Source organism: Notolepis coatsorum (assembly GCF_963971535.1).
Source record: "Notolepis coatsorum genome assembly, chromosome: 1".
Lineage (NCBI taxonomy): Eukaryota > Metazoa > Chordata > Actinopteri > Aulopiformes > Paralepididae > Notolepis > Notolepis coatsorum.
Window position 1 is genome coordinate 57,175,952 of NC_140165.1, and position 25,137 is coordinate 57,201,088.

Genomic DNA, 25,137 nt, shown 5'->3' on the forward strand with positions numbered 1-25,137 from the left:
AACAATAATTTTTTTGGAAAAAAACCTTACAGATGTGTTCCATAGACTCACAGGAATTGTGTCAAATTGCCCAAATAGTGAAAGAAACAGTAAGACAGTTCCCCTTTAACAGGGTCTTTTAGGGGGTGAAATAATCTAGACCCTGGTCCCCGTGGTGCAAATGCACTGAGTTCCGGAACAAGTCCCTAGTTCTGGGGGGTAATTCCTGCTGTGCAAATGTGGCTTTAGTGACATTGTCAATCACAGTGGTCACATCTAAAAACACAAAAAATAAATAATACTTAAAACAGATTACTTAAAACAGATTATTTAGATCACACTTATTTTGACTTTAGAATAAATATATTAAAACCGTTTTTTGTCCACATTGCAGTGTGAACGATGGCACCTGATGTGGGAAACGAGACCCGTCGTCTCCTTGTGGTGCTTCTAATGACCCTCTGGTCAGCCTGTAATGGAGGGAGGGTCCTGGTTGTTCCTGTGGAGGGGAGCCACTGGGTGAACATGGAGATCGTCATCAAAGCTCTTCACGCACAGAAACACTCTGTCACAGTCATACGGACCAGCAAAAGCTGGTACATCAAGGAGGACTCTTTGTACTACAACTCTATCACCGTGCCCGTTGCAGAGGCTTTTGATGAAAAATTTGTCACACCAATCTTAAAAAAATTGATTGACCTAGAGAGGGGAGAGTTCTCTGCAATCAATGTTGGTCTTGTGCAAGTAGAGATGTTTTCTGTGATGCATAAAGTTAACAGAATAATGTGTGATTTTGCAAGGGCTATGCTGAGGAATGAAAGCTTTATTGGCACCATTAAGAACAGCCAGTACGATTTGGTCCTTACTGACCCAGGATGGGGTGCAGGTATTTTGTTGGGGAATTACCTGAAGCTACCCGTAGTCTACAATGCAAGGTGGGTAACAAGTGGAGAAGGACATCTGACCATTGCTCCCTCTCCTTTATCTTACATTCCAATGATGGGCTCAGGACTCTCAGACAAAATGGCATTCACCCAAAGGGTAAAGAACATGCTTTTCTATTTGATACTGGAGGTTCAAAACAGCTTCTTTATAGAACCACTGTACCAAGCTGTTTGTGATGAGTTCTTTGAACCAGGTGTGAAGTTCACGGAGCTATTACAAGGGGCTGACCTGTGGCTCATGAGAGTTGACTTTGTGTTTGAGTTCCCTCGCCCCACTATGCCTAATGTTGTATATATGGGAGGATTCCAATGTAAACCTGCTCAACCTCTTCCACAAGAACTGGAGGCGTTTGTCCAGAGTTCTGGGGAACATGGGTTCATCCTTATGTCTCTGGGGACTTTTGTTGGCGAGATTCCTGGAGACATAACGAATGAGATAGCTGCAGCTTTTGCCAGCCTGCCTCAGAAAGTCATATGGAGACACACTGGCGACAGGCCAGCTACTCTGGGCAACAACACTCTACTAGTTGACTGGATGCCACAGAACGACCTGTTAGGACATCCCAAGATTAAGTTGTTTGTAGCTCATGGAGGAACGAACGGAGTTCAAGAGGCCTTGTATCACGGAGTCCCAGTTGTGGGTCTACCTTTGTTTTTTGACCAATATGACAACCTCCTGCGTCTGAGTGAGAGAGGAGGTGCAAAGATTTTATCCTTGGCCACAGTGGACAAAGACAACAACTTTCTCAAGGCCGTACAGGAGGTTCTTCATGAGCCGACCTACAAGTTGAACATGCAGAGGCTCTCCAGGCTGCACAGGGACCAGCCAATGAAGCCCCTGGACAAAGCCATCTTCTGGATAGAGTTTGTCATGAGACACAAAGGCGCTGCTCATCTGCGAACCGAGTCGTACAGAATGCCTTGGTATGTCTACCACTCTGTTGATGTTATCCTGGCTTTGATGGCTCTTACTTTACTGGTGATTTTACTCACATTTGCAATTTTCAGATATGTATGTCTGAGAACATGCCTGAAAACAAAAATGAAAAAAGAATGACAGGATTTAATACCCTTCACTTTCTGGTGAAATATTATTATGCATACAAGTTTTACCTGAAGAAGATGTGTGTTGATGGAAACAAAATTCAGAAATGCTGTTTGTGCTTTTTGCACATTTGATGATGTACACAATAAAGCTCCGTCCAGTGACTTAACCAACTCATTAAAGGGGACATGTCTTGCTATTCCTTTCACAATTTGGGCTACTTTACTATGGAGTCTATGGAACACATCTGTAAAAGAAATAAAAATAAAAAATCATTGTTTTGTATTTCTAATCAAGTACTCTAAAGCAGCATTCTTCCACTTCAAGATTTCAAGCTGTTTTGGGCTGGGCTCAAAGCGCTTTGAGTGACAGTCACCCACAGTCTGCACTGGCAGACAGATAGATATAGAGAGATTGAGGGAGATACTAATTAATTTCGCTGCAGGGGGGCATAATCCCATGGGACAATGCATTGGTAACTTGTTTCAAATGACAATATATACCCCTGTGAATATTATTGCACAGATCGGAATACAGGCGCGCGCGTGGTGCGCAATGATATTTTGACAGTGATATGCAGTGGAGAAGCTCCTTCCCCGCACGCCGGTCGGGAGGTTGTGTGTAAATGCTCCCTCTCTCTATCTCTCTCTCGCTCGTTCTCTGCTGTCTCTGTCGCACCCACGCACGTCAACCCGTTTGAGGAAGTGTCAGTAATTCCACTTGCTGTTGTTGACCGAATTGTTGATTGTGGGCGGTGACTACAACCAGTGCCTTATTCACGTCAGCAAAACAGTCAAATCAGAATGGCTTAGTTCAGTGAGGGAGGATCTTGTGAACTCGAGACTAGACTGATGAGCCAAAATGAGAATTAAGAGACACAGACCCCATTGATACAAACCCCCATTGCTAGAAAACAATGATAATGGAAAAGGCCATTTATAAAGACAGGGGACCTTTAAAATTCACAAGATTCTCAGAAAATGGGTAAATTTAAAGCAGATTTTAAAAACAAACCAACATGGGCTATATCGACACTTGAAACATTTCTGTAAATGATATTCAGAACATTAACCCATTTCCTTTAACAAATTACATGGAGTATATTATTGCCATTCTTACAAACACTGCCAATGTAAACTCACTTTTTACAGCCACAAGGTATAACTGATACAATTAAAAACTCATATACCTGTTGTCTAGTGTCCTTGTATCAATGGCCAATGGTCAATTAATGTGTCCATTCTTATTTCTTGTGGCGTTTAGATCACAGATTGACTCACCTGCCAGGGATTAAAGGCCCAATCAACAGACCTGCATGGTTCAGTACTGATTGTGAAATAAATAGTTAGCTTTCCTGGATAGCTGCCTACAATGGAACCTTGGCTTGCAAGGCTCAAGGAATTCACAATGCTGAACCTGTGCAGTGGTAAGCAGCATTTCCTTTCCCTATGGACATATCTACTATCCTCGTTGTATGTTCAGAAGAAAAATATTGTGAGTCAGACAGTCAGTTTGACCGTCGGACTTGGAACAATAACAAGCAAGTAGCATGAAGACATGCTAGTGTGTCTGGCCTCTACGGTAGCATTGTTAAACATTTACAAAAAGAGACTAAATGTAACTTCTAGGCTACAGAGCTTTAGTTTAAACCAATCCTAACCCTAACCACCTAGAGCAATATAACGCTACCGATAATGAACATATCTTAATTTGGTTAGCCCGTAAAGTAAATTATCGAGTGGAATAAATGTATTTAACTCAAGGCTCAACATTTACAATCAGTTATGCCAGTAACTAGTTACTCTAATCTGATAACTTTTTCAGTAAATAGTAATCTAATTTACTTACTTTTTACAAGCCAGTAATCTGATTACAGTTACTTTTCCAAGTGGCTGTGCATTACTATTTAGTTACTATCTCATAATGCTGATGATAAGAGAGCCAGGGGTACAGTCAGCTAGACCGGAGATGGGACGTGCGCTTGCGCACGCACACAGCCACATGTACGTTTATAGCTGATTTTAGAATGGCTTCAGCATGAAGTTAAATCAACTATCCAGTTCGTTTTATAGTGTAATTTGGCTACTTGAGAGAGAGTGAGAGAGATTCATGTTACGCGCGACTTGCTGAGTACGCACTGAGTCCGTTGTCTCAGAATGGATTTGGTACTGTAGAGAAAAAAAATAAACTGTTGTCATTCTTATGTTGTGGCAGCAGCAGGGTTGACAACGACGACTTCGTAACCTAGTTACTTTGAAAGTAACTAAGTTACTTTGATAATCAAGTAATCAGTAAAGTAACTAGAAGTAATCAGTAATCAGATTATTTTTACAAGTAATCTGTGGCATCACTGCTTACAATACACTAATTGCAGAGACATGATGGTGACTGAAACAATCATGCACCACTATTACGCAATATGGTTGCTACATCAGAATGCTACACATCACAAATAAACATTGCATAGCCCAAATCAATTAATTCATTAGGTCGTTGCAAAAAGAAACACAAACAAACTCACAACAACCAGTATTTACTCATAAGACCGCCAAGAACCTTGGTGTTGTCCTCGACGACCAGTTGAACTTCTCTGCTCACATCGCAGCGACAACCAGAACCTGCAGATTCCTCCTGAGCAACGTCAGAAGGATCCGCCCCTTCCTGACAAAAGAAGCCACCCAACTCCTCGTCATCTCCCGCCTCGACTACTCCAACGCACTGCTCGCTGGCCTCCCGGCCACTGCCACCAAGCCTCTTCAACTCATTCAGAACGCAGCGGCCCGCCTGATCTCACACCTACCAAAGTCGGCCCATGTCACCCCACTTCTTAGGGACCTGCAGTCTGGCTCCCCATTGCTGCACGTATCCGCTTCAAGGCCCTCGACCTAGCATACCGTGCGGCAAAGGGAACCGCTCCCGCCTACCTCCGGTCAATGCTCTCTAACTACACACCCTCAAGACCCCTACGCTCTGCATCTTCTGGCCGCCTCAGACCTACTCCTATCCAAGCTCCGGGAGGGTCATCAAAGAGAAGTCGCCTATTCTCAGTCCTTGCCCCACAATGGTGGAATGAACTACCCACCCCAGTTAGGACAGCCGAAACCCGTCCAATCTTTCGCCATCAATCTTTTGCACTTCTTCTACCATTATCTGAAATAATATAAAAAAAAAATAATAATAATAATAATCTAACCCTAACTAACCTTACTGTCATGCACTTGTCCTAATACACTAATGCAACACTTTGATGAACATTGTTACTCAGCTGATAGAGTTGTACCCTTCCTGATGACTTGTCGTACATAACTTGTAAGTTGCTTTGGATAAAAGCGTCAGCTAAATGACTAAATGTATAAGCAAGCAAAAATCCTGTAAAACACAATCGAGATTCAACAAGCTTTCCCACAGATTCTGGCCAAGTTGTTGGGCTTAAAGGAACATGCCAACTTTTTAGGAAATTTGCTTATTTGCCATCTACCCTGGAGTTAGACAAGCAGATACATACCCGTTTCTTCTCTGTGTGAATGCATTAGGCTTAGGGAAAAGCAGCACCATTAGCCTAGCTTAGCGTCATTCACTGGAAGTAGGTGTGCCAGTGTAGCTTAGTTCCCAACAGTCACGAAATACAACTCAAACTTTCCTGTAAACATGTTGTGACCTGTGTATTTACCACGTGGAGGCATTTTTTTAATAATTTTGTTTTATAATGTTAATAAATTGAGCGGTTTCCCAATATTTCCAATCTAAGTGTAACGGCCAAATGGATGTAAATATGTGTAATGGATTTATGTGACCATGGGGTGGTGCTTCTGTTTATATAAAGAAGCGCCGACATACAGCCCCTGTATATCGACGGGGGATGTGTGGAGAGAGTCTCGGTCATCAAGTTCCTGGGTGTCCACCTGGAGGATGACCTGACCTGGAGAATCAACACCACGGCGATAGTGAAAAAGGCACAGCAGACTCTACTTCCTGAGAGTACTGAGAAACTACCACCTCAGACAAGACCTGCTTGTGTCTTTTTACCGCTGCTCCGTGGAAAGCATCCTCACCTACTGCATAAATGTGTGGTTAGTGCAATTATATTTTATACCCCCCTGTTTTATTAATGTTATTTATGCCCCACCCGTTTTAATATTTAATACTGTGTTTAGGACTGTTTTTATTTTTTTTACTAGCACCTAGGGTTGCATTTTAAAATTTCGTTGTAACAACTGTAACAATGACAATAAAGATCTATTCTATTCTATAAGCGCCAGGTGCACTGTAGGAGGTAGGAGTTTGACCCGGAAAGGGCAATGGTTTTTAACCGCAGGTTATCGTAGGTTACGGCTGTTTGAACACGCCGCAGGGCGAAATGTTTGTAGGCAAGTTAAGTTATTGTATTAATTATTATTTATCCGTTTATGCCAATATATCCTGTTTGCACAGTGAAGCAAAATAAATATATCGTTTTCCAAGAAGAGCAGCCTGCATCGTATCATTGGAACTGACGGTTTGGTATCAGATAAAACAAATAAGAGCGCGTCAGCCAGGTTCATCTACGGGATAACATTTCTCAGTAGCTCCGTATAAGACGGGAGCTCCTTTAATACTAAGCACTTGAACAAAAGTCAAGTCGTAAGTACAGTTCAGGGTTCCCACTATTTTGAGAAATAATTTTCCAGGACTTTTCCAGAACATTTCCAGGAGTATTTCTTGACAATCCAGGACAACACTTGTCATATAATTTACCGATAGGCCTAGTGTCGACACATTTAACCCCAGTTTTATTCCTTTTTTTAACAACGCAGGGTTCATGATGAAGTATCTCAGGTTCATTACAGGCAGCTGCTGCACCATCACTGCTAACTGTACAATAAGGTCCTCTTGTTAGCAACAACTCGTGTGTGCCAACACTTCCTCGTAAATTACGTACGTCATTTCATAGGGAAGTAGCACTGTGCTGTACATTGCTGTAAAACTCATGTACTTTTTAGCTGCACAAAATCTATGTATTGTAGTCATTAAGGTCAGTATTTTACAGCACTTTAAAAAAAAAAAAGAATAAGCATGAGCTCGTCAAATGCCATGGCGGGCAAAACAAAAGGGAGCTTGGGCCCCAAATTGGACAGGGCCGTTATAATCCTATCAGTGGAGTTTCTTTTTTTTTATCGACTTTTTCTCCTTATTCTATTTTTCTCCCATCCCAATTTCGTATTTCCAATTCTCCCCTCCCGTCTTGAACGTTGCTCGACTATGCCTCCCACTGGTCGGTCGTAGGGAGGATAGAAGCCTTGCATCACGTGTCCCCTCCGGTACACGAGGAGGCAGCCTGTCGCATCTTTTCACCAGACAGCGCGGACTCTGTGGCGAGGTGTAACGCATGGGAGGCTCACACTACCCCCGCTACTTCCTGTCTCTGCTGTGCAGGCGTCCCCCAACCGACCTGTAGGAGTCGCTGTCCACAACGTCCAATCCCCACCCATCGACTTCCACCCGCTACCTCTGCCAATTGAGACGGCCGGCCCAAGCCCGGAGGCAATGCTGACACCGGGATTCGAGACCGGAGTCTCTTGCATTGGTAACGAGCGCAATCTCCGCTGCGCCACCCAGCCGCCTCTATCAGTGGAGTTTCAAACTAAATACACACCTAGGTTTACATAGGCCATCAGAGTGAGGGGCTAAAATACAATTACAAATTTCAGGAGGAGTGGAAACCCCGACAGTTGAGTAGGAGTTTCGGAGACGCACCTGAAGTCACTAGTTTATTTTTGCCATAATCTTTTTGTGTAGGGATGGGAGGCATATTGAATATGAAGGTATACGGTCATGGATCGATGCAAAGGTATGGATTTTTATAATACCATCGTCCACTATATACACAGATTAAACGATATAGCATATTGTTAAGTTCATAAAAATAGTAAAATAGACATTTTGAAATAAATAGCAACATGACTATTGTATTACAAGATAAATATGTCATATCACATTGTAATTTGTACTGGAATACTAAAGAGTCCAAACCCTACTAATTAAGAAAAAGGTGATATGATACTTTACTGTGTAGAGTAATCATAAAAAAAAGTATACATCCAGAGCTTTTAGAAAAGCGTGGAATAAAAAGTATTGCTTTTCCCACAAAATAATTATCGATTCATTATTGATTATTTATCATTCGAAAAATGTTGTGTGCATGAATCCCCTCCCTACTTCCCATTTCCCTACGTGGAATGCTGCACAGGATTGGATAAATGACATGCTGGTGCTCTAGTGTGACATCTAGTGGCTGAACGTTATCTATAGAACATTTAAAGGGATTTTCTTTAACTCTAGTCCTATTTCTTACTTACTAGTTGTGTACCTTTTTCTCTTCTACAAAACCAAACACATTGAAGAAAATATATACCTCAAAAAAACAAAATCCATTCATATAAAGACTTTAATAAAAAAACAAAAAACAAAGTTCATAATCTTTGTCTTCTTGAAGTGAAGAGAAATCTGTTGCCTCGACAGTCCAGCATTACCATCTTTTATTTTGAGTCAGTCATCTTGACGACTTCACTCCTGGATGCAGCCTACAGCACCATGTCCGTCTCCTCCACAGACGCCTCGCTCATCTTGTCTGACCCCGCCTCCTGCTCTTCTTCTTCTTCCTCCTCCTCCTCCTCTTCTTCGATTGCCCTCTTCACACCCCTCTGTTTGGACAGGGCCACGGCGTAGCGAATGCTGTACACGTTCCAGTCACACCTACAGAGACCACAGACGGACAAAATGACTCCATCAATGAGTGTAAATGGAGGTGATTTGGGCCCCCTTGGACTTTTTGTGAAGCCAACTGTCACCAACCTAGGGGTGAAGTTCGATTGTGACCGTAAGTTGGACAAGCAGATCAATGCGGTGGTGGGAAAGAGCTTTTTCCAACTTAGGAGGCTGTCCAAGGTCAAACCTTTTTTATCCCGTTGTGTTTTTGAAACTGTCATCCATGCTTGCCTTATACGTTGGCGTCAGTCAGGCCTCCCTCTCTCGTTTACAGCTAGTTCAGAACGCCAATGCCCGTCTCCTAACAGGAACACGTAAGCGGGAGCACATTTCCCCTGTGCTGGCTTCCCTCCACTGGCTTCCTGTGCGTTTTAGGATTGATTTGAAGGTTTTACTGTTTGCTTTTAAATATTTGAACGGCTTGGCATCGGGTTACCTCTCGGACCTGCTGGAACCTTATGTTCCCCCAAGGTCCCTCAGGTCCTCTGACCAGCTCCTCTTGGCTGTTCCCAAGTCCAAGCTGAAGCTTAGGGGGGACCGTGCTTTCGCTGTGGCAGCCCCAAAGCTCTGGAATGAGCTGCCACTGCATGTTAGGCAGGCCCCCACTCTGCAGGTGTTTAAATCACGCCTCAAGACACATTTATTTGCTCTGGCTTTCGGTGTTTAAACAGTTTTTGAGAGACTTGCCTTTTTTGATGCTTTGATCGTCACCAACGGCATACATTGTGGAGTAACGTTACACACATATGTTGCGATCGGGGTGAAGACATGGTTGGATCAACGCAGGATTGATATCATATAGCCCTTACCTCCACTAGGATGTACCCCAAAAAGAATATTCCAATTATCTGATCGTGAGTCCCAGTATTGGTGTCGGGCTGCAACGATTAGTCGACATAATCGACGAAAAAAATCGTTGACGAGGAATTGTTGCGTCGATTAGTCATAAAAAAAAAAAAAAAAACGTATTATAATTTTTAAGTGAAAGTGGCTTCTCAGCTCTGGTCCAGCCAGCTGAAGACTTCTTAGCTTAACATAACAGACCGACAGTAAGTTTGGGGGAACTAATGGGATAACTGGGAATGTTGTTTGGTCCTGACAAGAGTCTCAAAGCAACTCTGAGGTCATGCTCAATGTCCAATCTGTTCCTCTGCTCTGTCTTCAGCTGGACCAGAGCTGAGAAGCCACTTTCACAAAGATAGGTAGTACACAATTTTTTTTAAAATAAAATAAAAAAAGTTTATTTTTATATAATTGTTTTTCGATTAGTCGACTAATCGAAAAAATAATCGACAGATTAGTCGACTACCAAAATAGTCATTAGTTGCAGCGTGTCACCAACATAATCCACCACACATCATGCATTTAACGCGTCTCAATCCGATCGTTATAACTGCTCCATTCGCCCGAAAAGAAAAGTGAGCCGTGACATTTAACCATTGCACAGGCCAAGATACAAGGTTTCAAAGGGTGCTCTATACCGCTGTCTAGCTGGATGCGGCCGGTATTGCACTTTGGCGATCTCAGACTCATTCCCTATGGTAACACCGAGGTCCCCGGATGAATAATGAATACGAATATATATATATATATATATAAAAAAGGAAAAACGATCAAATAGCGTATATATACGTGGTTGGCGTTCAAAGGATGGCACCCAATAACGTATATAAACGTTGTTGGCGGGGAATGAGTTAATGCATTTAGAAAACTTTTGTTGTCGTTTACATGTTGCAGGCATTTATCCCTCCCTACTTCCTATGTTCCCACGTGAATGCACCCGATTGGATAAATTACCTGCCGATTGCTCTAGTGCGACATCTAGTGGCTGAATGTTATCTGTAGCACCTTTTTAAAAATGGTCCAAATCAGAAGTGACAATTGTTACTTTTGTTGCAGTTTTTCAATGGTTTGGTTACACTTGCCCACCAGTGATGTCATCAGGGACATTGAATCCATGTTGTGTTAATTACAGCTTCCTGACATGATGTAGATGAATGAATAGCAATACCTTGTCAAGATTGGCCTATTGTGTCGACTCCAAAATATGTAATAGTACGAGCAGTAACTGTGCCTCTGTGAGAAGCGTTTCATTGCATATCATAGAAGATACAGCGACGTTATAGGCCTACTACTCTTAATTCCTTTTCTACTGGAATGTGACTGCACTGCCGTTTCTTCTCTCCTAATGTGTCCCTTTCTATTTGAATCGTTATGGAATCCCTGTCACCATGGTGGTGAATGGAAGGCCGTGGTTAGTGATGAGACTTACAGTTTGGACAGATCTTCAAAGTGTCTCTGGATGCTCTTCTGCAGTGCTTGGATGGTGGGAAGAATGGCTCCAGATCTGCACACCAGAACGTAATGATCAAGACACGGTTAGCGGCGATACGACTTCAAAATCGAAGAGCTCCTGTCTGTACAAGCCGACAAACTCACTGAAATGGATTTCTTTGGAGTAAAATTCAGCGAGCCTCAGTCAGCTTGTCCAGACAGGAGCTCAATCCCATTGACTTTGCATTGGTTTGTGGCTAACTATCCAGAGCTGGTATGAGGAACAGCATGTAACAGTAAGAAGTAGGGCTAAGGCTGGTCGATACCCATACAGATATTTAGAGAGCAGGGCGGACAATGGCCGATTTGTTTTTGCATCTGAGAAAATACAACAATTTAATAACAAATATGAACTTAAGTAGACTAATATTAGTTAGCTTAGCTGGTTGATAATAGCCAGGTTTGCACTTCCTAACATTAGCCTAAATAAACATAAAACAGTTATCTTAAATTTTGCCTGACAAAATACCTTTGGATATAAAATATTGCAGTATTTCTTCCCATGAAAATAGCCCCATTTATACCCTTTCTGGGGAAGCTAGAATTAAGTGATTGGTATCAAGAGATTTCCAGTTTCATATGATACCATGATTTAAATTGACCCCGCTAGAGCCAGTGAATATCAGCCGATACATATTTAAAAAACGGCCAATGTATATAACAATATACTGTATATAACCGATATATCCGTTGACCACAACTAATAATCATTCACACACAACTGTCTATGCTTGACCAATAATACTAGGTTCTTCTTTTCTATGCATCCTTCAGCCAAAATATGATACAGCAGGCTAGCAACAAATGTTAAGAGATGAGATCTACTCAAACCTTTGCTATGGCAATGTCTTTACATGGCATTATCAGGACGAGTGCTACACCAAAGACAGTGACTTGTTTGAAGTGACTTTTGAACAGGGCTAATGCTTTTTAAAGTCTGTCTCATAAGAGGCCAACGTGGCATTTCCCCCATACCTGTTCTTGAGCTTCTGTCCGTTCAGTGTGAGCAAACTCTGAGCCCAACTCAGGTAGAACTGTAGGTGACCAGACTTCTCCAGGGAGGCAGCCACGAAGTTCAGGAGCTTCTCCATGTACACGTCGGGTAGGGAGCCGCACACCACCGGGACTAACGCACAAAACACACATTACTTTCATACACAATATTATATGACGCCCAGAATCGAGATTTTTATTTATATATTTTTTACAGACGGGACAAATGCCCAGTTCCAACAAGGCTGGGGACTCACTCTGCTTGTGCGGCACTGCTTCCAGCACCTCCTTGGTGAGGGCGGTCTCGTTGAGGCGGAACGCCAGCACGATAGCCGCCGCCCACTCCTGCTGCCGCAGCTGCCCGCGCACGCTGGCCGGCGTTACGTCGAGGTCAAGGTCGTATGGGTCAAAGACCAGCGCTCCGTCTAGAGAGTAGACGAGCAGACCCTCGGTGGTGGTGGCCGCCCAGCTACGACCTGAGAGGAGAGGAGACCGCATCACTGGTACTAACTCTAACCTGAGGAGACCACATCACTGTACTAACCTAACCTGAGGAGACCACATCACTGTACTAACTCTAACCTGAGAGGAGACCACATCACTGGTACTAACTCTAACCTGAGAGGAGACCACACCACTGGTACTAACTCTAACCTGAGAGGAGACCACACCACTGGTACTAACCTAACCTGAGAGGAGACCACACCACTGGTACTAACCTAACCCGAGAGGAGACCACACCACTGGTACTAACCTAACCTGAGGAGACCACATCACTGTACTAACCCTAACCTGAGGAGACCACATCACTGTACTAACCCTAACCCTAACCGCGCACCAAAGCATACAACGACGGCCTAGTGGCAGGCAACATGAATGACCACAAGGTGGCGCGATACAACGTAAGGAGGACAGTGACAGAGGCCAAACGGCGCTACAGGGATAAAATTGAACTCCAGTTTGAACAAGCTGACTCTAGAGCTATGTGGCAGGGGCTCAAAACGATGACAGACTACAAAGGCGCCTCCCTCAAACTGAACAGTGACATCTCCTTAGCAAATGACCTCAATACCTTCTATGCGAGGTTTGATGCTGGTAATAACAACACCAGCCCACAAGCCACGGCAATGGGGGGGGGGGGGGGGTCTGCTGCTGATGGAGACTCAGTGTTCAGGGTAACAGAGCATGAGGTGAGGCGGACCTTTAAAAAAGTGAATATCAGGAAGGCAGCAGGTCCGGACGGCATCCCCGGCCGCGTCCTAAAAGTCTGTGCCGACCAACTAGCCCCGGTATTCACTGACATATTTAACCTGTCCTTAGAACAGGCTGTCATCCCCACCTGCCTGAAGAAGTCCACTATTATCCCTGTACCCAAAAAATCCAAGCCTGCTTGCCTCAACGACTACCGCCCTGTAGCTCTCACCTCCATAGCGGCAGCCATGAAGTGCTTTGAGAAGCTAGTAAAGGGCTACATCTGCTCCTCCCTCCCCATCAACATGGACCCCCTGCAATTTGCATACCGCCCCAACAGGTCCACGGAGGACGCCATAGCCCATGTGCTGCACACAGCAGCATCACACCTGGACAAGAGGCAGGGGAACTATGTGAGAATGCTATTCATCGACTACAGCTCGGCATTCAATACCATAGTCCCCTCCATACTTAGAGCTGCCGCGATAACCGCATTACCGCGGTATCGCTGTTGCATCACGCTCACCGCAGAGTTAGGCTGAATACCGCGTCACAGCTGTTTTTTATCATAATAATAAAGTTGGCTTGCGGCTTGCGGCTCTGCAGATATACCCTACTCGGTTCCAAGCGACCCTATTGGTCCAGCCTGGCTCTGCGGCTCTGCAGATACCCCCTACTCGACGCGTCACACTTTGTAGCCTCTGAACGAAAACAGAACGCCGCGCCGCCATCTTTACTGCCTCGCTAAGGATGCATTTCATTCAGGATTTGTTTGCGACAGAACCAAGTGCAATAAACAAAAAATAATGGATTCACTGTGTATTCTGCCTTATTTATTGATGAAACAAAACCGACATCAACCCAATTTACCACCGAGCGGAGAGTTTAGTGTCACAACAAGATCGCTGATGTGTTAAGTTTGTTGTTGTTATTAGCCTAATGCTACCGTCAGCCGATATGTACACGAGAGGTAACGTTAAACCCGGGTTTGCTTGGTAGAATACACAATGAGAGGTAACGTTAGCTTTGGCAGAATAGACGCAACGAGAGTCTGGTTAATGTTGTTATTGATTGATTGATTGAAACTGTGTTAAACTCTGGCTTGCTGCAAGCCCTCGGACATCTATGCCCACGGAGCTTTCAGTGTACACAAGCGGCGCCGCCTGCGTCCCCACACGGAGACAAACGGAGTAGTATCTGGCTGCAGTAGAAAAGGAACGAAGTACCAGGTGCCTAAAGCGGGTCGAGTCGAGTAGGTACTATGCAGTGGAAAAGCGCCATTAGACTAGAGGCAGGCTATAAGAGTAGACTACTACTAAAAAAAAAAAAAAAATGCATTCAAACTTTTTATTTTTTTTGTGCGCACTGTGCGGTAATACCGCGGCGGTAGAAAATATTTCGCAAATTCGTGCGGTAAGGAAAATATCAATACCGCGGCAGCTCTATCCATACTCATAGCCAAGCTCAGGGACCTGGGCTTGAACTATGACCTCTGCCAGTGGGTCTTGGACTTCCTGACTGGCAGACCCCAGGTGGTGAGAGCAGGCAACTGCACCTCCTCATCCATCACCCTCAACATAGGGGCCCCCCAGGGCTGTGTTCTGAGTCCCCTCCTCTACTCCCTGTACACACACGACTGTGTGGCTCAGCGGAGTAGCAATACAATCATCAAATTTGCTGACGACACAGTGGTGGTGGGCCTGATCTCTGCCAACGACGAGAGGGCCTACCTGGAAGAGGTCAAGGTCCTGGCGGGATGGTGCCAGGATAACAGCCTCTCCCTGAACGTCAGCAAAACAAAGGAGATGATTGTGGACTTCAGGAGGTCGGGGGTCAAGGACTACAGCCCCCTCAGCATCGACGGGGCACCGGTTGAGAGAGTCAACAGCTTTAAGTACCTCGGAGCCTACATATCCGAGGACTTGACATGGACCACACACATTGACAGTGTTGTGAAGAAGGCACGACAACGCCTCTACTTCCTCAGGCGCCTAAGGAAGTTCCAAGTCAGTCAGAAGATCCTTAAGAACTTCTACTCATGTACAATAGAGAGCATCTTGACCGGCAACATCACCTCCTGGTTTGGGAATAGCACTGCACAAGACCGAAGCAGACTACAAAGAGTGACACGTTCAGCCGAACGCACAATTGGAGGGGGGCTCCCCACCCTCCAGAACATTTACAACAAGCGTTGCAAGGGCAAGGCTAAGAGAATCATTAAAGACTCCAGTCACCCGAACAACTGCCTCTTTGAACTGCTGCGGTCAGGCAAGCGATACCGGAGTCTCAAGGCGAGCACAGAAAGACTCAGAAGAAGCTTCTACCCCCAGGCCATCAGACTGCTAAACGAACAATGAACACTACACAACAACAACCACCAAACGCACATAGCACACACATCCACACGCACACACTCACTTTAAACAGACACACTGTAGCACCCACTCCACACACTTTATAGCACACACGCACTTTAAACAAACACACTGTAGCACCCACTCCCCACACTTTATATTTATTGATGAAGGATTGCACTACAACTCGTACACCTTACTGTAAATTGTACCTAAATTGTACCTCATCCCATTTCTGCTTTGCACTATATAGTACTGTACATTAGTACACTGCATAGTATTGTATATTATATGGTAACTCAGAACATTGTACATATGTCTATACCGAACACTGTGACCCCATTTTCTTCTTCTAAATTACATGCTATACTATGTTATTTGATACTATCTTGTCTAGCACAGTCTCTGGAGCGTAACAGTAAGAAGCATTTTGTATGAAAGTATTCTGTACTTCTGTATGACAACTATTAAAGAAACTTGAAACTTGAACCTGAGGAGACCACACCACTGGTACTAACCTAACCTGAGAGGAGACCACACCACTGGTACTAACCTAACCTGAGAGGAGACCACACCACTGGCACTAACCTAACCTGAGAGGAGACCACACCACTGGTACTAATAACCTAACCTGAGAGGAGACTACATCACTGTACTAACCTAACCCGAGAGGAGACCACACCACTGGTACTAACCTAACCTGAGGAGACCACATCACTGTACTAACCCTAACCTGAGGAGACCACATCACTGTACTAACCTAACCTGAAAGGATACATCACTGTACTAACCTGAGAGGAGACCACACCTGTCTTGTTAATTCTACTAACACACGGTCTTCACAAGTCTTTTTCTTTTTTTAAGATTTTATTTTTAGCGTTTATCGCTTTCCCTAGTCAGACATGACCGACAGATGCAGTGAGGGTGAAACGGGAGAGAGAGCAGGGGAAGACATTCGGCAAATAACGGCGGGTCCGGGAATCGAACTCGGGTCGGCCGATCCGCGACGCAGCGCGGTCGGTACATGGTGTGCTACTGGAGCGCCCCAACAAGTCTTTGACTTAGATATCATCCATTTTATATAATTAGAATTAAAGAAATACAATTATTATTTTGTAATGAATTAATAAAAATGATGCTGGCTCAACACAGTTGCGATGAGTTACTTACCGGTGGGAGAGAAGCGTAGAGAGCTGACCCGGATCTCTGGCTTGAAATGCCGAGAGCTCATGTCTCCTGTGAAGCACAGATTGCAGACGGGTCAAAACCCAGAAGGAAACACAGGTGGAGCATGTGAAGCAGGAGAAGCTACATTTAGAGGCTTTAAAGCAGTGGAGGAGAGGCTGCATTTAGAGGCTTTAAAGCAGTGGAGGAGAGGCTGCATTTAGAGGCTTTAAAGCAGTGGAGGAGAGGCTGCATTTAGAGGCTTTAAAGTTAGAGTTCTCCGTTTGTGGCCATCTGACACAGTCTGTACTTGTGCTGTGGACTACATTTCTTTAATCTGCATCCCGCTGCATGAGGGGCTTTTATAAGATGCCATATTGTCTGTGGTTTAGCTCCAGAAACTGAAACACTGCAGTGTTTGGAACAGAGCTGGGTGTGTTGGTGCAGGCCCTACCTCTCCTGAGCTGGGTGTGTTGGTGCAGGGACCCCTACCTCTCCTGACCCCCGGCAGGCTGAGCTGGACACCGTCTCCGTCCCCGACTCCCTCGTCCACCAGGGCCAGGCTGCCAAACTCCGTCATCTTCCGTCGGTCCAGGAACTCCTGAAGCCAGAAGAGCGACAGCAGAACACATGAAACGTGACCATATAACACCCATCCTGGCTGCTTTACACTGGCTGCCTGTGAGCTACAGAATTTATTTTAAGATTTTATTGATTACTTTTAAAGCCCTACATGGACTGGCCCCCAGCTACATTGTAGACATGTTCTGGAACGCTGCCTTAGATCCGCGGATAAGGCCCTCCTGCCGGTTCCTTACAAAACTAGCCCGGGCACCCGTGCTCTGGAACGCCTTGCCCTTGGATCTTAGGCTAGCAGAGTCACTGTCCTCTTTTAAGTCACTTTTAAAAACACATCTGTATATTAAATGTTTTTCCTAAGGTTATGGGTTTAGGTCAGCTCTGATTGCTTAAACTGTTTTATCAATCTGACTACAAATACTGTTTGAAATGTTTTTTTGTCTCTTTTTCTCTTGTTTTATTTTCTATTAAAATTTCTCGCCTTTGCCGATGTTTGCTCTTTTTTAACATGTCTGTAAAGCACTTTGTAACTTTGTTTGGAAAAGTGCTATACAAATAAAATTCATTCATTCATGACTGACTCCTGAAGCAGCAGAACACACATGACTGACGCAGTGCTTCATTTAACACAATCTAAGTGACACGACTGGTTGTCTGGTAAGTGTAGAATACATTTGAAGGTGTTTATTGACCAACTTTACGCATTTGACTAGCGCCTGGTTATATCTCTGATCTTTGAATCCCCTATGAGCCTAACTGCTGTCAAACAGCAACCTCTAGGCAAAAAGAGCCCCGCTTGGTATTGCACTTTGTTTAAATCTTTAGTTTTGGTCTGATGTGTAGGTTGGAGTTTAAAGAAACATGTTAACATTATGGGAAATGCATCTTCTCCAGAGTCAGCAAATAAGATAGATACCAATTTCCTCTCTGTGCATTCAGTAGAAAGCTATCCGGCTGCAAGCTAGCCTAGCTTAGCACAAATGAATGGAAGCTGATACGGACCAGCTAGCCTAGCTGTTGGCCAGGAACACCTCAGGGAGGAGGAGTCTAAAATTCAGTATCCAAAATATAGTGTCTAAAATTCTGAAAAAATCTGCACATCATTCCAGAATTGACAACTCTCAACATATTAGCATATTCACTTTTAAAAGTTGTTTAAAGGATCTTTATCCATCTATCTGTATCTATATCTCTTACCTACTCGTACTACTTATACCGCTGGCTAGTATGACTTACTACCAGTGTCTTTATACCTGTATCACTGTACACAAGAATCAATAATACTATAACATGTACATACATCTGATTAGCACTTATTACTGAGTAGTACTCATTTATATACGTTATATCCAGTTTAATCACCTGTACATTGTATATTGCACTTTACCGTTACATTTACACTTTGGTTGGATGCCAAACTTCTTTTTGTTGTACTGTACTTTGTATAATGATGCTGCTGTATAATGGTCATTTGAATCTAATCTAACGTGGGGGGGGACCGTACCTCCATGCCGTCGAAGGAGAGGTTGGAGGAGATCTCAAACTTCTTCAGGAGGATCTGCTCTCGGATGTTGTAGATGCAGACGTGCTTGGACTGGCCTCCGGCCAACAGGGACTCTCCGTCGGCAGAATAGCACAGCGACGTGAAGGACCTTGACGCACACAGACGAGCATAGTCTGGCTTAAAGCCTTGCACTCACCTGCCACCCTGTCACGCCGTTAAAGGAACGCGCCAACATGATGGGAAATACGTTTACCGTCTTCTCCAGAATCAGACAAGAAGATAGATACCGATTTCCTCTCGGAGTAGAAAAGCTATATCCAGCAGCAAGCTAACCTAGCTTAGCACAAATTAATGGAAGTGGATAGGGACCAACTAGCCTACCTTAAAACTCCGGAAGAGGTGCTTTTGACCAACAACTAGGCTAGTGGCCCGTATCCGCATGCATTAATTAGTGCTAAGCTAGGCTAGCTTGCAACCGGCTAGCTTTCCACTGACCGCACAGAGAAGAAATTGGTATCCATCTTCTTGTCCCGACTCTGGAGAAGATGGTAAGAACATCTCCCATAATGTTGGCCTGTTCCTTTAAGCTACACTATGTAGCAGAAGATGTCCTCGCCAAGGCGTACGGCTCAACAAGGGATATCTGGTCATGGTCATTCAGAACAGCCAATGAGCTCTTTGGAAAGGCCAACTTTCTACCATAATAACATAATACACATTTATTATGATGGGAGCTCATTTTATTTCAAATTGTAAGTCCTCTTTGGTAGGACTAGGAGTCATCAATTGTGAACACAGCCCATTAGGGTGGTGCTGAATGAACATTTATTTCTCAATGACCCTTATATTATTTGGGCGATATAAAGTACAGGAGTATTTATAAATAAAGAAAAAGGCCTACCATTTGATAAACTACATTGTGGAGTTGTTGGAACCCCATGTTCCGGAACGCTGCCTCAGATCTGCGGATAAGGCCCTCCTGGTTCCTTACAAAACTAGCCTGGCAACCCGGGGGCCCGGGGACCCATGCTCCGGAACGCCTTGCCCTTGGATCTTAGGCTAGCAGAGTCACTGTCCTCTTAAGTCACTTTTAAAAACACATCTGTATATTACCGTAATTTTCGGACTATAAGCCGTGCCTTTCCCCCCATTTTTCGACCCTACGGCTTATATAACGGTGCGACTAATCTATGGATTTTTACAGCTAACGGCCACTAGAGGACCTCCAAGAGAGGCTCCTGCCGCGACAGACAAGCGGAGAAGAAGACGCTGCGAACGGAAGCAGAAGCGAGGCAAGCGGGCTGGCATCAATGCTAGGCTAACGGCTAATCCATTCAAGCCACCGTTGCCGACACTCCTCCTAACAAACGCCCGCTCCATTCGGAACAAGATGGATGAAATCCGCTTGCGACTCACTACTCAGAGAAACTTAGCAGACTGCTGCTGTATGATTTTCACAGAATCATGGATGGACTCTAGCACACCAGATTCAGCTATCACGCTAGCCGGCCGCAGCGTATACCGAGCTATGGCCGGTCCACGCCATAGGTTAATAAATGGGAGCTTCCTCAAACAGCCATCTCTTTCCCGACAATCCCCTCTGTGCACAAACCCGTACATATGGTAATTAAACATTAAAACACCTGCGGCTCATAGTCCAGTGGCTTATATATGTACACATCATTCAATTTAGCTGCTGCGGCTTATACTCAGGTGAGCCTTATCAGAAAATTACGGTAAATGTTTTTCCTAAGGTTATGGGTTTAGGTCAGCTCTGATTGCTTAAACTGTTTTATCAATCCGACTACAAATACTGTTTGAAATGTTTTAGTCTCTTTTTCTCTTGTTTTATTTTCTATTAAATTTTTTTCACCTTGCCCTCGGCAGACTGCTTGGCAGTGATCTTATACAGACCATAAACGCATGACTCACTTGCCCTTGGCAGACTGTTTGGCGGTGATCTTAACACTTTGATTACCGGCCATTAACATGGTAAAACGTGGTTAAATGCCAGCACCCACTTCAATGATAGCATTGTGAATGCATAATCTCTGTCTTAAATTATGGCTATGTGTCTAATCTGCCCGTCGTTTATCAATGACTTGTTTGCAGTCAACATTGTCGAAACGGATTTTTTTTTTATCGCTTCATTTCCGTTTTATAGCATTTTGAAAAGCCCTTGTTTAAGGAAAATATAAAGATTCTGTGATAATCTGCATTTACTGGAATATTCTAGCATACACAAAAACGTTGTAAATGTTCAGCCTATTTATGAATAGTTTTCAAATAAACGCTAGATTATCGATAGTATATGTGTATTTATGCACGCTATAGAAGTGGGCTGAAATATCGATTCTCTCATTTCCTCATCAGCGATCACAGCCACACACACACACACACGCATAGAGCAAACGCTGATATATAGGTGAAAATAGCTCTGATTATCCTAAGACTGGTAAAATAAATTCCTTACCTCAGATCAGATGTTATCCAAAAAAGATTATTCCAATTCCTGATCGCCATTCCAAATATCGATCGCGTTTATTGATTCAGCATTGGGTACTGTAAATACATAATCCACGCGTTTCCCGGGCCGGCAATCACAATGGATTCTTCAGATGCCTCATCGGAAAAGTAAAATGAGGAAACTAAAGTAATGGGGTGCAGTACCACAGGGAGAGACAATAGGGGGCGGTATCTTCCCAATTGAGCTCAGAGAGAGTCTGCAACACTAACCTGAGGCTCGATTGATGAAATATGAATTAAAATCGTCAATAAAAAAAAATACGACAAACAACCACTATATAGCGTTGGCGGGCACTCAACGGTCGCCATGAACTAACAAAACGCGTGGCTGGCATCCAAAGTGTTAAACGCATGACTCACTTGCCCTTGGCAGACTGCTTGGCGGTGATCTTGTCGGTCTCCTTGCGCCCCATCTCCAGGTCGTGCCGACCGGCCACAGAGCCCATCTGCGTGGCCGTGTGGGGGTTCCAGAAGGAGATCTCACCGTCCAACGTGGCCACAGCCAACTCCTGCCCGTCGGGCCGGTACGTCAAGGCCAAGCCTGAGGAACAACATGGTAAATGGTACGTCAAGGCCAAGCCTGAGGAACAACATGGTAAATGTTACGTGAAGGCCAAGCCTGTGGAACAACATGGTAAATGGTACGTCAAGGCCAAGCCTGAGGAACAACATGGTAAATGGTACGTCAAGGCCAAGCCTGAGGAACAACATGGTAAATGGTACGTCAAGGCCAAGCCTGTGGAACAACATGGTAAATGGTACGTCAAGGCCAAGCCTGAGGAACAACATGGTAAATGGTACGTCAAGGCCAAGCCTGAGGAACAACATGGTCAATGGTACGTCAAGGCCAAGCCTGAGGAACAACATGGTAAATGGTACATCAAGGCCAAGCCTGAGGAACAACATGGTAAATGGTACGTCAAGGCCAAGCCTGAGGAACAACATGGTAAATGGTACGTCAAGGCCAAGCCTGAGGAACAACATGGTAAATGGTACGTCAAGGCCAAGCCTGAGGAACAACATGGTAAATGGTACGTCAAGGCCAAGCCTGAGGAACAACATGGTAAATGGTACGTCAAGGCCAAGCCTGAGGAACAACATGGTAAATGGTACGTCAAGGCCAAGCCTGTGGAACAACATGGTAAATGGTACGTCAAGGCCAAGCCTGAGGAACAACATGGTAAATGGTACGTCAAGGCCAAGCCTGAGGAACAACATGGTAAATGGTACGTCAAGGCCAAGCCTGAGGAACAACATAGTAAATGGTACGTCAAGGCCAAGCCTGAGGAACAACATGGTAAATGGTACGTCAAGGCCAAGCCTGAGGAACAACATGGTAAATGGTACGTCAAGGCCAAGCCTGAGGAACAACATGGTAAATGGTACGTCAAGGCCAAGCCTGAGGAACAACATGGTAAATGGTACGTCAAGGCCAAGCCTGAGGAACCAGGGTTTCCGTTAGAATTTTTCTTTGCAGGTCTGAGTGTCCGGTAGATTTCAATCTACCGGACAAATGGGATAAATTCCGGTCAGAGTTTATTGAGCTTAAAAACAATTGATAGGCCTATATAAATAATGACATCATCAAGGCATTTATAATATTTTAACTTAAAACTAGGCTACTTTTGCGTATATACAGTCATTAATATATTCCAAATAAAATAAGTCCCTCGAGACTTGGTGGTGCTGCTGCCGACTTGAGGTGTCGGTGGGCAGTCTGCCCGACCTTAATAAACAGCAGTCTGTTATAATCACATTTTTATGAGCTAACGAATTCCGTTATATTGGACATTTGTATTAATTATATCAAGCGAAGAACTGAGAAATTTGGCAGAGAGAGACGGCAACATTATCGTGGGTTTGCGTGATGTATATCTCCACCCCCCAACGACTTGGTGCTGGTCATAATGTCCTGTGAAAATAATTCCCTCTAAACACAATTTGATTATTTGAATTGTATTAAAATAGGCTAAAATTAAATAGCCTATGCGATGAACGAAACAATCATTTGTTTCATCGTTGCTTCACCAAGCAGCCGGTCTAATAATGACATCCTGTTGTCAGCGCGAGCTGGCTGCTGATATATTTACGTGAAGCATGGAGCAGCAGTGTTTTTAGGTCCGGTCTGGAAACCGCTCAGCAGCGCCCCCACCCAACAGCTGAATTGCCAATGGCTGAATTGGAGTACTGCACCCTGCCGGCCGGCAGATGGATGCTTCTCGCAAATATATCAGCAGCCAGCTCGCGCTGACAACAGGATGTCATTATTAGACCGGCTGCTTGGTGAAGCAACGATGAAACAAATGTAATGATTGTTTGTTTCGTTCATCGCATAGGCTATTTAATTTTAGCCTATTTTAATACAATTCAAATAATCTAATTGTGTTTAGAGGGAATTATTTTCACCGGACATTATGACCGGAGAGATTAAATATGTCGGACTTCAACAGATTTTGCCGGTCAAATACCGGTAATTACCGGCTAACGGAAACGCTGTGAGGAACAACATGGTAAATGGTACGTCAAGGCCAAGCCTGTGGAACAACATGGTAAATGGTACGTCAAGGCCAAGCCTGAGGAACAACATGGTAAATGGTACGTCAAGGCCAAGCCTGAGGAACAACATGGTAAATGGTACGTCAAGGCCAAGCCTGTGGAACAACATGGTAAATGGTACGTCAAGGCCAAGCCTGAGGAACAACATGGTAAATGGTACGTCAAGGCCAAGCCTGAGGAACAACATGGTAAATGGTACGTCAAGGCCAAGCCTGAGGAACAACATGGTAAATGGTACGTCAAGGCCAAGCCTGTGGAACAACATGGTAAATGGTACGTCAAGGCCAAGCCTGAGGAACAACATGGTAAATGGTACGTCAAGGCCAAGCCTGTGGAACAACATGGTAAATGGTGCATTTACAGTATATAGCGGGTTTTTGTTCCTCACATTCACCCATTCACTCGCACACCGACGGCCGGCCTGCAATTAGGGATAGGAAAACTCCAACATTTTGGGAAATTAGCTTACCGGCGTCTTCTCCAGATAGAGACAAGAAGATAGATACCAGTCTCCTCTCTGTGCGTTGAGTAGAAAGCTATCTGGCTGCACGTTAGCCTAGCTTAGCACAATGAATGGAAGCGGACATGACTGGGTAGCCTTCGGGAGAGGTGTTAGTTGGACAATGCCTAGGCTACCCAGTCATGTCCGCTTCCATTCATTGTGCTAAGCTAGGCTAGACGACAGCAGGCGGGTGAGTCGGTCCACCATTACGTAGCTGACCTACACATATTCCAAATAATTACTGGTCATGGTTATTTTTTGTCTTAGTTGCAATTTTAAAAGACCTTTTTTGACGCTTAAATTCGAATACAATTCTGCAACGAATATCGAATTAGATTTTTTGTTAAAGTGACAGCCCTAGTCTGTACTAGTCCTGGGTTCTGAACCAGCGGGGCAGTAATGCCGTGTTCTGTTACCGTCGGAGGTGAGGCGCAGAGTCTCTTTGGTCTGCCAGCTGTCCAGCATGTCCCACGTGCGGACGGTGCGGTCCCACGAGGCGCTGGCCAGGATCGACTGGACCGGACTGAAGCACAGGCAGCTGACCGGGCCCACGTGGCCCCCGAGCACCTGATCAATCATAAAGAGAGAGGGTCACGTCACCGTCTCATGATCCCATCAGTGACGGGGCTTTTTTTTTCTCTTTTTTTTAATCCACTTTTTCTCCCATTTTTCTATTTTTCTCCCATCCCAATTTCGTATCATCCAATTCAACCCTCCCCTGT

At 44.5% G+C, this 25,137-nt stretch overlaps 2 protein-coding genes across 2 annotated transcripts in view; one reads left to right on the forward strand and one right to left on the reverse strand.

The window, feature by feature from the left end:
• Positions 1-381: 381 nt before the first annotated feature.
• LOC311234061 (UDP-glucuronosyltransferase 2A3-like) lies at positions 382-1,980 on the forward strand (the record flags this gene model as incomplete). The annotated part of the gene is made up of 1 exon (XM_084321156.1): positions 382-1,980. The coding sequence occupies one exon, from the start codon at positions 382-384 to the stop codon at positions 1,978-1,980; it is 1,599 nt and encodes a 532-aa protein (XP_084177282.1).
• Positions 1,981-8,234: 6,254 nt separating this feature from the next.
• Positions 8,235-25,137, reverse strand: part of pwp2h (PWP2 small subunit processome component) — a 68,205-nt gene continuing 51,302 nt past the window's right edge. The window contains exons 13-21 of the mRNA XM_084323591.1: positions 24,832-24,982; positions 21,718-21,898; positions 18,832-18,979; positions 17,241-17,349; positions 16,755-16,820; positions 12,297-12,515; positions 12,022-12,172; positions 10,985-11,059; positions 8,235-8,700 (exon numbers count right to left, since the gene is read on the reverse strand). Coding sequence (XP_084179717.1) covers positions 8,529-8,700; positions 10,985-11,059; positions 12,022-12,172; positions 12,297-12,515; positions 16,755-16,820; positions 17,241-17,349; positions 18,832-18,979; positions 21,718-21,898; positions 24,832-24,982 — 1,272 coding nt within the window. The 3' untranslated portion in view covers positions 8,235-8,528. The remainder of the gene's footprint in view (positions 8,701-10,984; positions 11,060-12,021; positions 12,173-12,296; positions 12,516-16,754; positions 16,821-17,240; positions 17,350-18,831; positions 18,980-21,717; positions 21,899-24,831; positions 24,983-25,137) is intronic.